Here is a 13,790-nt window from a genome sequence, read left to right on the forward strand (position 1 = left end):
TTATTTCACAGTATATAAGACTGCTAACATCACAAAAAGAGAGATGGTCACACGTTATGAACTCTCCTGACGGAAGGACCGTGGCACTACTTATGAAATAGACTTGAAAAAATAAGAAGGAGCCTAACTCCAGTCAAGCATCTACATTTAACTGCTAAATGCAGGACGAATGTGTTTAAATACCACCATGGCATGCAGTCAGCAAAAGACAGACTGCAAGAAACTTTATAGAGCAGATGATTTCTACAGCAAATTAATTGCAAACAAAGATAGGAGATAAAGAGGAAACATGTAGGTTAAAAGAAATGTAAGCAACAGATTAATACCAATGAATGTACCTTGTTTGTCCAATTCAAATAAATCATTTTTTTAAATGTAGGCCAGTTAGTAAAATTAACTAATTGATGGCTAATTGATGATATTGAGAAATTATTGTAGATACCAACCTGATGATGGTATTATAGTTTTGTTTAGAAATGGGAATTCTTGTTTTATAGAGGAATTTACTTAAATACTTATATATATTAAAGTGATACCCGGGATTTGCTTTCAGAGTAACCTGGGGAAAGACATGGGGTAGGGTTAGGATATAGATGATGAAATACACTGGCCATGAGTTGATAATTGTGGAAGCTATATGACAGTACATGGGGTTTATTATTACTTTCTCTAAAGTAAAAAGTTAGAACATAGGGTTTAAAGTCAGACTGCTTAGGTTCAAAATCCAGATCTGTCACTGACTAAGCCTTGTGACCTGATGGAGCTACTTAGCCTCTCGGTGTGTTAGTATCCTTGTCTATAAAATGGACCTAAATAGTAGGGTTGTGGGAAATAATGATAAGAAATGAAAGTACTCGTGAATGTTAGCTATTATCATACATCAGATATATAAACCAAAATCATGATGTTGCAGTTGGTTAGAGACCTTGGTGTATTTAGGAATAGTCCAGTTGAGTTCCTTATTTAGTATAGGAGCAGACTGAAACCCATGGCCAACAAAATGTCTACTGGTAAAACCAGAACTCATGTGTAAATCTCTTGACTTCAGTCATTGCAGTGTCTTTACAGTAAATCATTATTGAATAATATTCAAATAAGCTTAAACATCTGATCTTAAATAGGGAACACTCAGAATTGAAAATATTTTTTTCCTGCATCTAAAATATTTTTTTCTTTAAAAAATTAAAAAAAATTTTTTTTTCTTTAAAAGTTATTTTTTCCTGCATCTAAAATTTATTGCACTAAAATGAAAACTCTGGGTTGTTCTTGTTTGTATGTTTTCTTTGAGAAAGACCAGATAAACTTGACCAAAGGTGAGTCTAAATTCATCTGGAATTAAAAACAAAACAAAACAAAAAACTAACAATATGAGGAAAGTTTTGAGGAAATAAATATTTTAAAATATTGTGTAGTTACAGCCATTAAGTTTTTGGTTCTAGTGCAGGAATAGACAGATCAGGGAAACCACATAGTATCCAGAAATAACTGCCCCTCAAGAATACATAGGATTTTAATATTAAAACGATTTTGGGGTGCCTAGGTGGCTTAGTCAGTTGAGTGTCAAACTCTTGATTTCAGCTTCGGTCATGATCTCAGGGTTGTGAGATTGAGCCCCACATCGGGCTCTGTGCTGCCAGCATGGAGCCTGCTTGGGATTCTCTCTCCCTTTCTCTCTACCCCTCCCCTGCTCGTTCTCTCTCTCTCTCTCTCTCTCTATCTCAAAACAATTTTTTTTTAAAGTTTAAAACCAAAAAACGATTTCAAATCATGTAATGTTATTGGGATTACTGAGGTTGCCATTTAGAAAAATGTAAAGCTGGATACTTGGTGATGTCCAGATTGTTTCCCAGACATACTAGAAGAAATTGCAAGTGAATATTTTTATAGTATGGAGGCAGGGAAAACCTTTGGAGCAAGAATAACAAAATATAGATGCCAAAAAAGGGAGAACTGATAAATTTTACCACATACAAATTGAAAATTTTGGTAGAACAACAGGTGCCTTAAGTTAAAAGACAAAAGAAAAAATTGGGAAGAAATATTGGCAGCGTGTATGAGACTTACATTAGTGTATTAGCCCGGGTCCAGTCAGGGGCCAAAAGTCACACCAGGAATTTGAACAAAGAAATATTAATATAAAGAATTATTAACTAGTAAAAATGTTTTAACTACTAAAAAGGACAAAGGACTCTAAGGAATACTGAAGGAGCAGGTACTACCTCTAGAGCAAAAGGAGCGAGCAAACTTGGAAAAGGGCATCCCAGTCTAAGGTTGCAATTCAGACCTCAGGGAGGGTATAATTGCTGCCAGAGAACACAGCCATGGGCCAAGCTGGTCCACAGGAGATCTTCTAGATTCCACAGACCTGAGCTTGTGTGTGGAAAGTTACCTGCTGGGGTACCATGGGTCTGACTGATGATGAGCAGGAAGTTGCTTCTTAAGATCATGTGTTCTTTCCATCCTTGGCTCCTACCAGTTTCTGGGGTTCTACCTACTTGCTCTACTCTACTCTTACTCTTCATTAACCCTGGATTTGTTCCCAGGACCTGCCCCAGTCTAGCCCTCTAGCCAGTGGAGTAGGCAAGAAAATGAAAAAAAAAGACCAAAGCAGATTGGAAGAGAAGAAATAAAACTGTCTCTATTCACAGACAACATGATTGTTTATGTAGATAATCCCCCAATTGTCTATAAAAAGCTACTAGAACTAATGAGTGAGTTCAGCATGAGCATAGGATAAAAAGTTATATACGTAAATCATATTAGCAGTGAACAATTGGAAACTAAATAAAAAATTAAGTATGAAAAAAGTAGCACCAGAATCCTTAGGGAAATACCTAAAAAAAGTATGAACAAGATTTGTGTATTGAAAACTAGGAAACAATGATGAGAGAAACCATAGAACTAAATAAATGGAGAGGTAAACCAAATTCAGGGAAAGGAAGACTCAGTATAGTTAAGATGTCAAATTGCCACAAATTTAACAATCCCAATCAAAATCCCAGCAGGCTAAGCACATTGTAGCTCAACCATTAAAAACAAAAACAAAAGCAAACCCTTGCTGTTGTCATGGTTGCTCATTTGGTAGAACTACCCTACAGTGGAACTTGCTGCTTTCAGATACAGGGAGGCTTATCATTTGAAATTTTGAAATAGGGATTAATGAGACCCCTTGTCAAGGATGTTGCATAGGAAATTACAACGTTAGGTTGGAGGTTGACTAAATGATCTATTCTTATCCTTCTAATTCAGTCTTCCTCTGTTATTTGTAAGTCAGTGATTTACAACTTTAGGGCAGGGAGAGAGAGATACTGGAATGTTCAGACTTTTTCTGCCAAAGGTCCTGCTACTCTTTCTCCCACCCTTGAAAACTATATCATGCAATGAGGGATGTTACTAATGAGGGATGTTACTAATGAGGGATGTTACATGAGTGAACTACTTAAGGCCTCTAATATGACATTTGTATTCCCTTTTTGTTTTTTTGGTGTTTGTTGTTGTTGTTGTTGTTGTTACTTACTCAGCTGACTGACAAGAAAAATACTGTTAGTTTTCTCAGTTTTTTAAAAAGTTTGGTTATGGTTCTTCCGAAATGGTATAAACGTTAGGGAAGTAGTCTTTTAATACTCATTTTTAGGGGCGCCTGGGTGGCGCAGTCGGTTAAGCGTCCGACTTCAGCCAGGTCACGATCTCGCACTCCGTGAGTTCGAGCCCCGCGTCGGGCTCTGGGCTGATGGCTCAGAGCCTGGAGCCTGTTTCCGATTCTGTGTCTCCCTCTCTCTCTGCCCCTCCCCTGTTCATGCTCTGTCTCTCTCTGTCCCAAAAATAAATAAACGTTGAAAAAAAATTAAAAAAAAAATACTCATTTTAGACAGTTTAGAATATTCATATCAGTTTCTTCAATATAGTCCACTAAATATATATTTATCAACAAGGAATCTCAGAAATTATCTTTATAATTATCCTTCCAGTTAATTGTACCAAAATACAATTCGTAAAGATATGTATGGAGTTCCAACAAATGTTTTGAATATATGTTACATGCTTTTATAAAACTATGTGAAAGCCTCAAATAATAAGTAAAAATCCTGTGAATTCTATGATTTAAAAAAATTATTTGAAATGTTAATAGCTAGCTATATTTATTTTTATTAATATCCTAATTTCCTTTCTATTTTAAAGTCCAACCAGAATTCTTGAAACAGCCGACGAATATATATGCTCATGAGTCCATGGATATTGTATTCGAATGTGAAGTGACTGGGAAACCGACTCCAACTGTGAAGTGGGTCAAGAATGGAGATGTGGTTATCCCAAGTGATTACTTTAAGATTGTAGTAAGTATTTTTCAGAGGACGCTTATCTCTGAAACCTTTACATGTCTTTATTTTCTTTTAATTTTTTTAATGTTTGTTTATTTTTGAAAGAGAGAGAGAGAGAGGGACAGAACTTGACTGGGGAAGGAGAGAGAGAGGGAGTGACAGAATCTGAAGCAGGCTCCAGGCTCTGAGCTGTCAGCACAGAGCCCGACATGGGGCCTGAACTCATGAATCGCAAGATCATGACCTGAGCTGAGTCAGACGCTTAACCAACTGAGTCACTCAGGCGCCCCTTTGCGTGTCTTTAAATGCAGTCACTAAGAGATCTGTTGTCTTCCACATGCCAGTTTATGTACCGCAGATGAAGATAGAAAAATATTACAGAACGTAATCTCTTCACTGGCTGATAAGAAAGCTGAGCCTAGACATGTTTTGGTAGTTTTTATGGGATCGCATAGCATGTCAGTAGTTGAAGTAAGCCTAAGATCCAGATCTGATCAGCAGTCTAGTATTTCTACTCAGACATGCTAGCACTTTTAAAGACAGCTGTCACTATTTTCTTGGTAATGATTATCCTGTGTGTGCACCTGCTCTCTTCATATCTCTATTCAAAGAGCAGCATCTGTCCTTCATATATACTGATTCTAGGCCCTTCAAAATAAGTATGACCCAGGGTTGTGACAATAGATAAAAAAAAATCCTTAAGAATTAAATAGCATTAAATTTATTTAAGAATACCGAGCCATTAATTGTTTTTTGTTTTTTTATATAGGGTTAAATGCTTAGTAAATATTGTCTACTGTTATCATTGTTTTAATCCTAGTAATAGAAATATCTAGGTTTTGGTAATAAGGATTCATATCTTAAGGTACATATGTGACATTCATAGAAATAATAAGAAATAATTATGGTTGTTAATGATATAATAATGTCTTATTATAAATTTCTCTCATTAGTGATTCATTCTTAGTAAGAATATAGTTTCTGTTTTGAAGTGCATAATCTTGTATGTTATAAAAAGTAATTCACAAGTGTTTAATTAAAAAGCAGTGTGTTACAGCTAAATTGGCATTTTTTTACTCTTTTATCATTTTCACAGTATTCTTAAAAATCTTAAAACCATATTAATAACAACAGTATTTGACATTTATATTACTTTATAATTTAAGGGAAGCCGTATATATGTGGCCTCACTTAATTTATCGTGGTCTAATCTGTTACAACTAATGATATTAGAGATAATTTTAAGAAAGTGCCTTGAATTCATAAATTCAGACTTCTGCTGTGGTCACGTGGTATTGTATGTCAGGTATTTTTCCGGACAAAGATGTAGGTTTTCAAACGTTGTAGGTATTACTTTCCATAAGGATTAAGTTCTTAATTGGTTAGTTACAGTGTTTCCTGTTCTAGGCAGTTAAATCAGTACCTTGTCAATAAAATTCAGTTAATAGGTACATAGATATTTTGATAGCTGAATCATACAATTTTACTTGTTCTTCCTTCCCAGAAAGAGCATCCTCTTGAGATTTTCAACTAATGTTCATCAGTTGAATCATAACATTTTGCTTATGTTTTTCTTTCTCAGAAGGAACATAATCTTCAAGTTTTGGGTCTGGTGAAATCAGATGAAGGGTTCTACCAATGCATTGCTGAGAATGATGTTGGAAATGTACAAGCTGGAGCCCAACTGATAATCCTTGAACATGGTAAGAGGGGCTGAAATAGTAAAATGAAAGAGGCTGACTGTGTCGAGGAACTAGTACCTGTCACAGTACCTATTACTCTGGGATACCCCATGATTAATATCCTGTTTGTAAAGGCCAGTATATGGCATAGCTAAGAGGAAGAGAAAGCAGTCTAAATAATTTCTGTTGCTTAAAATGGCCTAGAAACACAACTTTGGAGAATGTTGAAAAGGAAAACTGTAAAATTACAGGCTTACATGAATGTTCTTCACATTTCAGTTATTTTAATTTTACAAATATATTTCTGCTCTATTAAAATAGAAAAACTTTACTTGAGGTAATATTTATTTTACATTAAATTTTTCCGAAATAAAAATAACTTGCCTTTTCTGATTATCATGCACAAAAATTGCTTATTATAAGATCAGACAACATTGAAAAGTAAAAAGGGGGAAAAAAAACCCCTACTCTATATCAGTCAAAGTCGATGGGGAAACCACACAATAATTTGAACAGATGATCATTAATACACAGAACTATGAACTATGATGGGATTAAAGTAACAAAGGGTTGGCTAGCAAGAAGTAAAGAGAACTCTAGTGAATATAAGAATGGCAGATATAAAGAGCAGCCACAACCTGTAGGTCTGAGAGAGAGTGTTCAACCCCTCAGGACTAAAATCCAGACCGTGTTGGAGAGAGTGTGGCCATGTCTCACTGGACAACAGAGTAATTGCTGTGCTATTATGCTGTCAAACCCTGCTCAAAACCCAGTATCTAGTGTGCTAGAGAAGACCAGTCACAAGGGGGTGTCTCCTTGAAGGCTTTCTGCTACAAAACCACCTGAGGGGTTGGAGTGTTGGGAGAAGCACCCTATACTAATAAAATTTAAAACATATGTCCGCTGCAGAGGAAAGGTAGATAAACGGGCCAGCTTCATTTTTGCAGAGCAGGCAATAAAGTATGACTTCGGAGTTGAGAGGCAATAAATTGGTAATGGCACATGCCCCATATCGTGCCTTTTAGGAGTACTACATATGAGCATGCACAGATGTGTATGTGGTTGAATAACACATTTGCTTAGAACAGCATGCTGTGGACGTCTTCTCATGTCAGTAAACACATAGATCTATGTCAACATTTTCCACTGTTGAACAGTATATATGCACTTTGTTTTGTATAAGTGATTCCCTATTAATATTTAAATTGTTTCTTATGTTTTACCATTATGAACAGTGCTGTGCTGAGCTTCTTTACATGATTATTTTCTCACACTAAATTACTAGAAGTTGAATTGTTGGATAACAGTTCTGTGTCAAATTGATAAGGATACCTATTGGATGTATTGTTTGTTTTAGCAAGGAGCATTTTTCATTTTGTGCAGTTCTCAAGAGTACATGGAGAAGATAAAGCTTTTGACATGTAATCTGGTATCTGAGTCAAATTAAGTTCAGGTTCCAGTGTGGCCCCAGCCACGTAGCCTCGTTGGGAAAGCTAAGTGGCAAAGATGGCGCCTACCCCGGCTTTTCACTAAAATAGCATATAGGATTTTTACATGCTCTTTCTCGAAAATGTATTTAAGAGTACTGTTACAAAAAGGAATAAACTATTAGAACTGTTCTTTTTCTTCCTGTATCTGTTTGTGACTATACCTTTCCCTATTAATTGAAAATGATTTAGTAGAAACTTCTTACTTTTCCATCTTGGCAAAGTGCCTGAGTATGATTACCAAACCAGGCACGAAGGTAGATAGGCTTGTTTCTTTTTATCAGAGGCAGTGGTTTCCCTTGGTAAAATTTGTGGTCTCTTGGGGTGATTTACGTGGAACTAATAAATAAAGAGATTTCAGTATATTTGTGTTTGAGATCACCATTACAGATTTAATAGTAAAGATGGTTGGCTTTGCTAGGAGGTCCCTAAGCTAAACCTAATTGGGTTTTCCTCTGAAAATGGGTGGCATGATCATTATAGTTGCAGTGTGTGTTTTTTTCCTTTTTGAGACAACATTTCAAAACCAGACAACATTTCCAGGCTGGCAAAATTTTTTAGTAGCCTTGTCAGGGATGAATTAAGAATGCATGGATTATAAGGAAGGAAGTGGCATGTTATTAATTTTGCTTTTTTAATTTGCAAGATAAATATGTGGAAAAGCTAAAAAGAGAATATAACAGTTTATAAGGTCTGATCTCTGTCTGGAGTTTATAATATTGTAAAGGATGTAAGAGATGTGTACAATTTAATACTAGTCCATAATAAGTGTTATTTTTATAGTACAAATAAAGCAGTAATGCAGCATATAGTTTGGAAGAGAGGAATTCTGTCTGTGCGATCATGGACGTTTTTTCATGGAAAGTGTCCCCTTTGTAATAGGCCTTGAATTATAAGATTTCCAAATTGTTAAAAAAAGGGCTTGGGTCAGTATGGAAATAGAGTAGAATACCTATACCTGTAGGAAGGTAGCCTGTAAAGACAGAATAAGATCAGATTGATCATGGCCTTGATTGTAAATAGTCAAAACAATACTGTAGTTAGGCAGTCTGATGATACAGTCAGGTTTATTTAGAAGAAGTCCATCTGAAATTAATATAACACTGTGTGCTAACTAATGAATTAAAATAAAAACGTAAAAAGCCAAAAAATGAAAATACAACCATCCCACACACCCAAGAAAAGAAATAGGTGGCAGATTGAAGGGGGCATCTAGTCGAAGGAATATTGTTATAAAAAGACCATTGTAAGTAGTTATACTAGAAAAATAGAAAGGATCCTAATAAAAAATATATGGGGCGCCTGGGTGGCTCAGTCGGTTAAGCGTCTGACTTCAGCTCAGGTCACAATCTTACGGTCCCGTGAGTTTGAGCCCCGCATCAGGCTCTGTGCTGACAGCTCAGAGCCTAGAGCCCGTTTCAGATTCTGTGTCTCCCTCTCTCTCTGCCCCTCCCCTGTTCATGCTCTGTCTCTCTCTGTCTCAAAAATAAATAAACGTTAAAATATATATATATATATATATATATATATTAGTGATTTATTTAATCCAGACTTTATCAACTGATTGGATATTAAACATTATTATAGAAAAGTCAGAAATACTTCCCGGGCTTTTTCTGGGTGGCTAGAAGAGTGGTGATGCCTTTCCACAATAGAAAAGGAAGGTGGACGGAAGTGGAAGGGGACTTCTACTCAGGTATAGATAGTGGACATGGAACATCCCACTCTCACATACAATAAAAAAGCTGGATGATTTACAAAATCATAATTTTTCTGAGTCCTTCAAAGAGCTGAGCTTGCAAAGCAGCCAAGTAAATTAAATTCCAAAGAATTGAACACTCTCCTGTCCCCAAGGAATGGGTCATTAATTGTTTCACCTTTGGCAGAGCATGAAAGAGTTGGCTGCTGTAAGAGTGGATAAGAAGAAATCAGCTAAAGTTTTATGTGATAGTTAAAGACTAAGCATGAACTAGTTTGGAATACCTCAGGGCCCCAGATGAAAGGGAAGTTCATACAGGCTTGCAAATACATATCCCTGGAACTCCACAAGATACTCATTGTGAAGACTGGAGGCAAGTAAGAGACTTGAGAAAAGTCATTTTGGGGGCGCTTGGGTGGCTCAGTCGGTTAAGCTAACTTCGGCTCAGGTCATGGTCTTGAAGTTTGTGGGTTTGAGCCCCACGTCAGGCTCTGTGCTGATACTTTGGAGCCTCAAGCCTGCTTCAGATTCTGTCTCCCTCCACTCTCTGCCCCTCCCCGATGCACACCCTATCTCTGTCTCTCTCAAAAATAAATAAACGTTAAAAAGAAAAAAGAACAGTCATTTTGGTGGTGAAGAGGTAAAAGAGGTAATCTGTAGCTGCTGATAGATAGGTACAAAACCACTCTCATTTACTCAAACTCCTTTAAGCCTCAAACCAATGCAGGAGGGGCCGAAAGCCTTATTTCATAAATTTATGGGGGGAAGATGAGAAGCCAAACCCTTCTGCTTCCCGAGGGAGGAACCCTCTGATGCGCAGGACCTGCCTAATACTGAGGCTGACCAAGGACAATTGAAAATCCTACCTGCCCTACCACTGAGCAATAGACAAAAAAGCTTTCTACTGCTGGGGGAAGGTCAAGAATATAGAGATCCCTGTGTCATAGAGTTATGTAGAAATAGTTGAAAGCTGAGAGGAAAACAGGTAAATTGAAGAACTCTCCTTCATCTCTCTTCTTAAGCACAAGATAATGGTAGTCCACCATTAGAAGAATTTGAAATCTATGGTGTGCTGAAGGTAACTAAAACAATAGTAAAATCTATACCAAGTTCAATTCCTATCTAAATTGATTTAACTCCTCCACACTAATGGCTTGACAGAATAGATATGCCATGTTCCAAGTGCAAATAATAATTATCTCAGTCTCTGCTCAGCATTCAATAAAAAATTATTGGACATAAACAGAGCAAGGGAAAACTGGTCCTTTGTTGATAGATAAACATTCAACAGAACCAAATTAAGGAGGCCCAGATATTGGAACAATCAGACAGGGACTTTAAACTAATTATTATTAGTATATTAAAGGAGTTAGTAGAAAAGGTAGATGACTGAACAGAGGAGGAATTTTGGCAGAAAGATGGAAACCGTGAAGATACTATATTTGCATTTGTCCAGAGAGTGAAAGGGTTCTATAACCAGAGGAAGGGAAATTATTAAAAATAATAGTATCAGAGATGAAGCATTTACTCAGGGTGATCATTGGGCTCACGACAGCTGAGAAAATAGTCCATCAACTTGAAGATAGTTCAATATAAATTATTTAAACTGAAATAAAAGAAAAAGAGAGAATGAACAGAGTATCTAAGACGGGAAAATATAAGATGGTTTAACAAATTGGAGCCTCACAAAGAGAAGAGAACAAGAACAGAACAGAAAAAAATAAATATTTGAATAGATAATGGCCAAAATTTTTGAATTAAAAAAATGAACAAGACCATACCACAGGTCAAAGAAGAAGCTAAGATAGCCCCACGCAAACTAATGATGATAATAATAGTGGTAGTAGTAGTAATAAAAGAAGACACACCTATATGCATCATAGTTAAATTACTGAAGACCAAACATAATGAAGAAGTCTTGAAGGCAGCCAGAAAGTTTTAAAAAGATACAGAGGACATTTTTCTTCGGTGGCACGCAGTGGCAAGATGGTGCGAATTTCTAAGAAGAGGAAGGTTGTTGCTGTTGGCCTCTTCAAAGCTGGATTGAACGAGTTTGTCACTTGGGAGCTGGCTGAAGATGGCTCCTCCAGAGGTGAGGTCTTAGTTACACCAACCAGGACTGAAATCATTATCTTGGCCACCAGGACACAGAATGTTCTTGGTGAGAAGGGCCGGTGGATCCAGGAATTGACCACTGTGGTTCAGAAGAGGTTTGGCTCCCCTGAGAGCAATGTAGAGCTTTATGCTAAAAAGGTGGCCACTGGAGGTCTGCATGCTATTGCCCAGGCAGTCTCTGTGTTACAAAACTCCTAGGATGCCTTGCTGTGCAGAGGGCCTGCTTATGGTATGTGGTTCATCATGGAGAGTGAGGCCAAAGGCTGTGAGGTGGTGTCTGGGAAACTCTGAGGACAGAGGACCAAATCCTTGAAGTTTGTAGATGGCTTGATGATTCACAGTGGGGAACCTGTTAACTACCACATCGACACTGCTTGCTGTATGCCATGCGCTGCTCCGACAGAGTGTGCTGGGCATCAAAATGAAGATCATGCTTCCCTGGGATTCACATGGCAAGACTGGCCCCACAAAGACCCTGCCTGATCATGTGAGCACTATGGAACCCAAAGATGAGTTATTGCCCACCACTCCCATCTTGGAACATAAGAGTGGGAAGCCAGAGCTACCTGCCATGCTGTAGCTAGTACCCACAGCATAACAGGGTCTCCTTGGAAGCTGGATCTAGAGTTTGCTCTGTAAAGACCTTTAATAAAATTTTTGAAAAAGACACATGGCCTGAATAGACTTTGCATCCACTATTTGGACTGAGGATTCTTTTGCACCAAAAGAATATTACTTGATTGATTCTTAGGAATGCCTGGTTCATAATGCTTCTGGGCTTTCCCTTGGTTTCACCTGTGATTGTGAGGCAAGAGCCAGAACAGGAGGACCCCAGCAGAGCTAACCCTAGGGATATCCTGTAGGGGAGTAAATCTGGCGATGCTGAAGCACCTTGATCAGTTCATCTGTGGTTGGGGATTATAGGTTTAGAACAGGGATATATTTGAGATGGTTTTCTTTATGTGGTGTATAAGGAAATCTGTATTGCACACAGAAAATAAATATAGTGCCAATTAAAATACATAGAGGAACAAAAATAAACATTACAGCAGACATTTTACCAGAAATGGTGCCAGCCAGAAGGCAGTGGAGCAGTTTTAAAGTCCTATAAGGAAAGAAAGTCAACCCAAATAATATGCCCAACAAAAAATATCTTCTAAAAATTAAAGTGAAATAAAGACATGTCAGAACAAAAGCTGAGAAAATGTACTGTCCGCAGACCTGTGCTACAAGTAATGTTAAAGTTCTTCAGGTAGAAGTAGTATGATACCCGACAGAAACTTACAGGTCTTCACAAAAAAACAAAACAGGCCAGAGTGGTTTAAAAACAGAAAAGTAAATATAAAATTCTTTCTTATTTTCAGCAGTTAATGAAATAACTTACTATCTAAACTAGGGACCACCGATATTTCAGTAAAGGTCTAGACCATAAATGTTTTAAATTTTATGGGCCAGTATCTGTCACAGCTACTCAGTTCTGCCCTTGTAGCATGAAATCAACCATATAAATCAACTTCGACTTTTCAGTAAAACTTCATTTGCAAAAAGAGGTGGCAGGTCCTTGTTTGCTGATCTCTGGTCTAAAGAAAAATAGTTTATAACCTATAAAATTAAAATGTATGACAAAACAGAGTACAGTAGGATTAAAAATAAACTGTTGTAAGATCCCTTTATTACATATCAAATTATAATATATGAAGTAGACTGTGATAATTTAAAAATGCATATCCTAAAACTTAGGGAAACTACTAAAAAGTAGAGAAGGAGATTTAGCTAATAAGTAAACAGTGGAAATAGAATGGAATCTTAAAAATTAGTCTAAAATAAGGAAAAGAGAAAAAGGGAACAAAGAACAAATGGACAAATAAAAAACAACTAGCACAATAGTAGATTCAAATCTATGTATCAATTATTGCATTAAATGTAAATGGCTTAGGCCTTAAAACAAGTCTCAAAACATTTAACAGCATTTAAATCATCCATAGTATATTCTTGGACCTCAATGGCATTAAAACCAAAACTCAATAATAGAGACTAGAAAATTCAGAAATATTTGGGAATTAAACAGCCTTCTAAATAACCCATGTGTCAAAGAACAAGTCACGAGGAATTAGAAGATACTTTTAACTAAACGAAAATACTCCTTATCAAAATTTGTAGAATGCAGATAAAGTGGCATTTTGAAGGAAGCTTTTAAAAGCTAGATTAAAAACGAATTAAATTTAAAGCATTCAGAAGAAGAAAATGATAAAGAACACAAATGAAACAAACAGTACTAACAGCTGTTTACTAGTTACTAACTAGTTACTAGTTTTTTGAAAAAATAAATTTAATTGGAGTATGTTTACAATGATCAAGAAAAACAAAAAAATATCAGTATCAGGATTGAAAAGGAGGATGTCATTACAAATCCTATAGACTTTAAGAGGACATAGGGAATATTAGAAACAACTTTATGCCAATAAATTTGAAAAGGAAGGTAATAGAG

At 36.6% G+C, this 13,790-nt stretch overlaps 1 protein-coding gene and 1 pseudogene across 9 annotated transcripts in view; both read left to right on the forward strand.

Moving 5' to 3' along the window:
* The window catches only part of NEO1 (neogenin 1), a 243,552-nt gene that overhangs the window by 129,082 nt on the left and 100,680 nt on the right, over nt 1–13,790 (forward strand). For all 9 annotated transcript variants that reach the window (XM_086711172.1, XM_086711180.1, XM_086711179.1 and 6 more), the window contains 2 exons: nt 4,180–4,334; nt 5,902–6,022. In XM_086711172.1, coding sequence (XP_086567298.1) covers nt 4,180–4,334; nt 5,902–6,022 — 276 coding nt within the window. The remainder of the gene's footprint in view (nt 1–4,179; nt 4,335–5,901; nt 6,023–13,790) is intronic.
* On the forward strand, nt 9,000–13,101 carry LOC147580321 (small ribosomal subunit protein uS3 pseudogene; annotated as a pseudogene).

Source organism: Puma concolor, chromosome B3, assembly GCF_028749965.1.
Source record: "Puma concolor isolate L17-30 chromosome B3, mPumCon1.1.hap2, whole genome shotgun sequence".
In the NCBI taxonomy this organism is placed as follows: domain Eukaryota; kingdom Metazoa; phylum Chordata; class Mammalia; order Carnivora; family Felidae; genus Puma; species Puma concolor.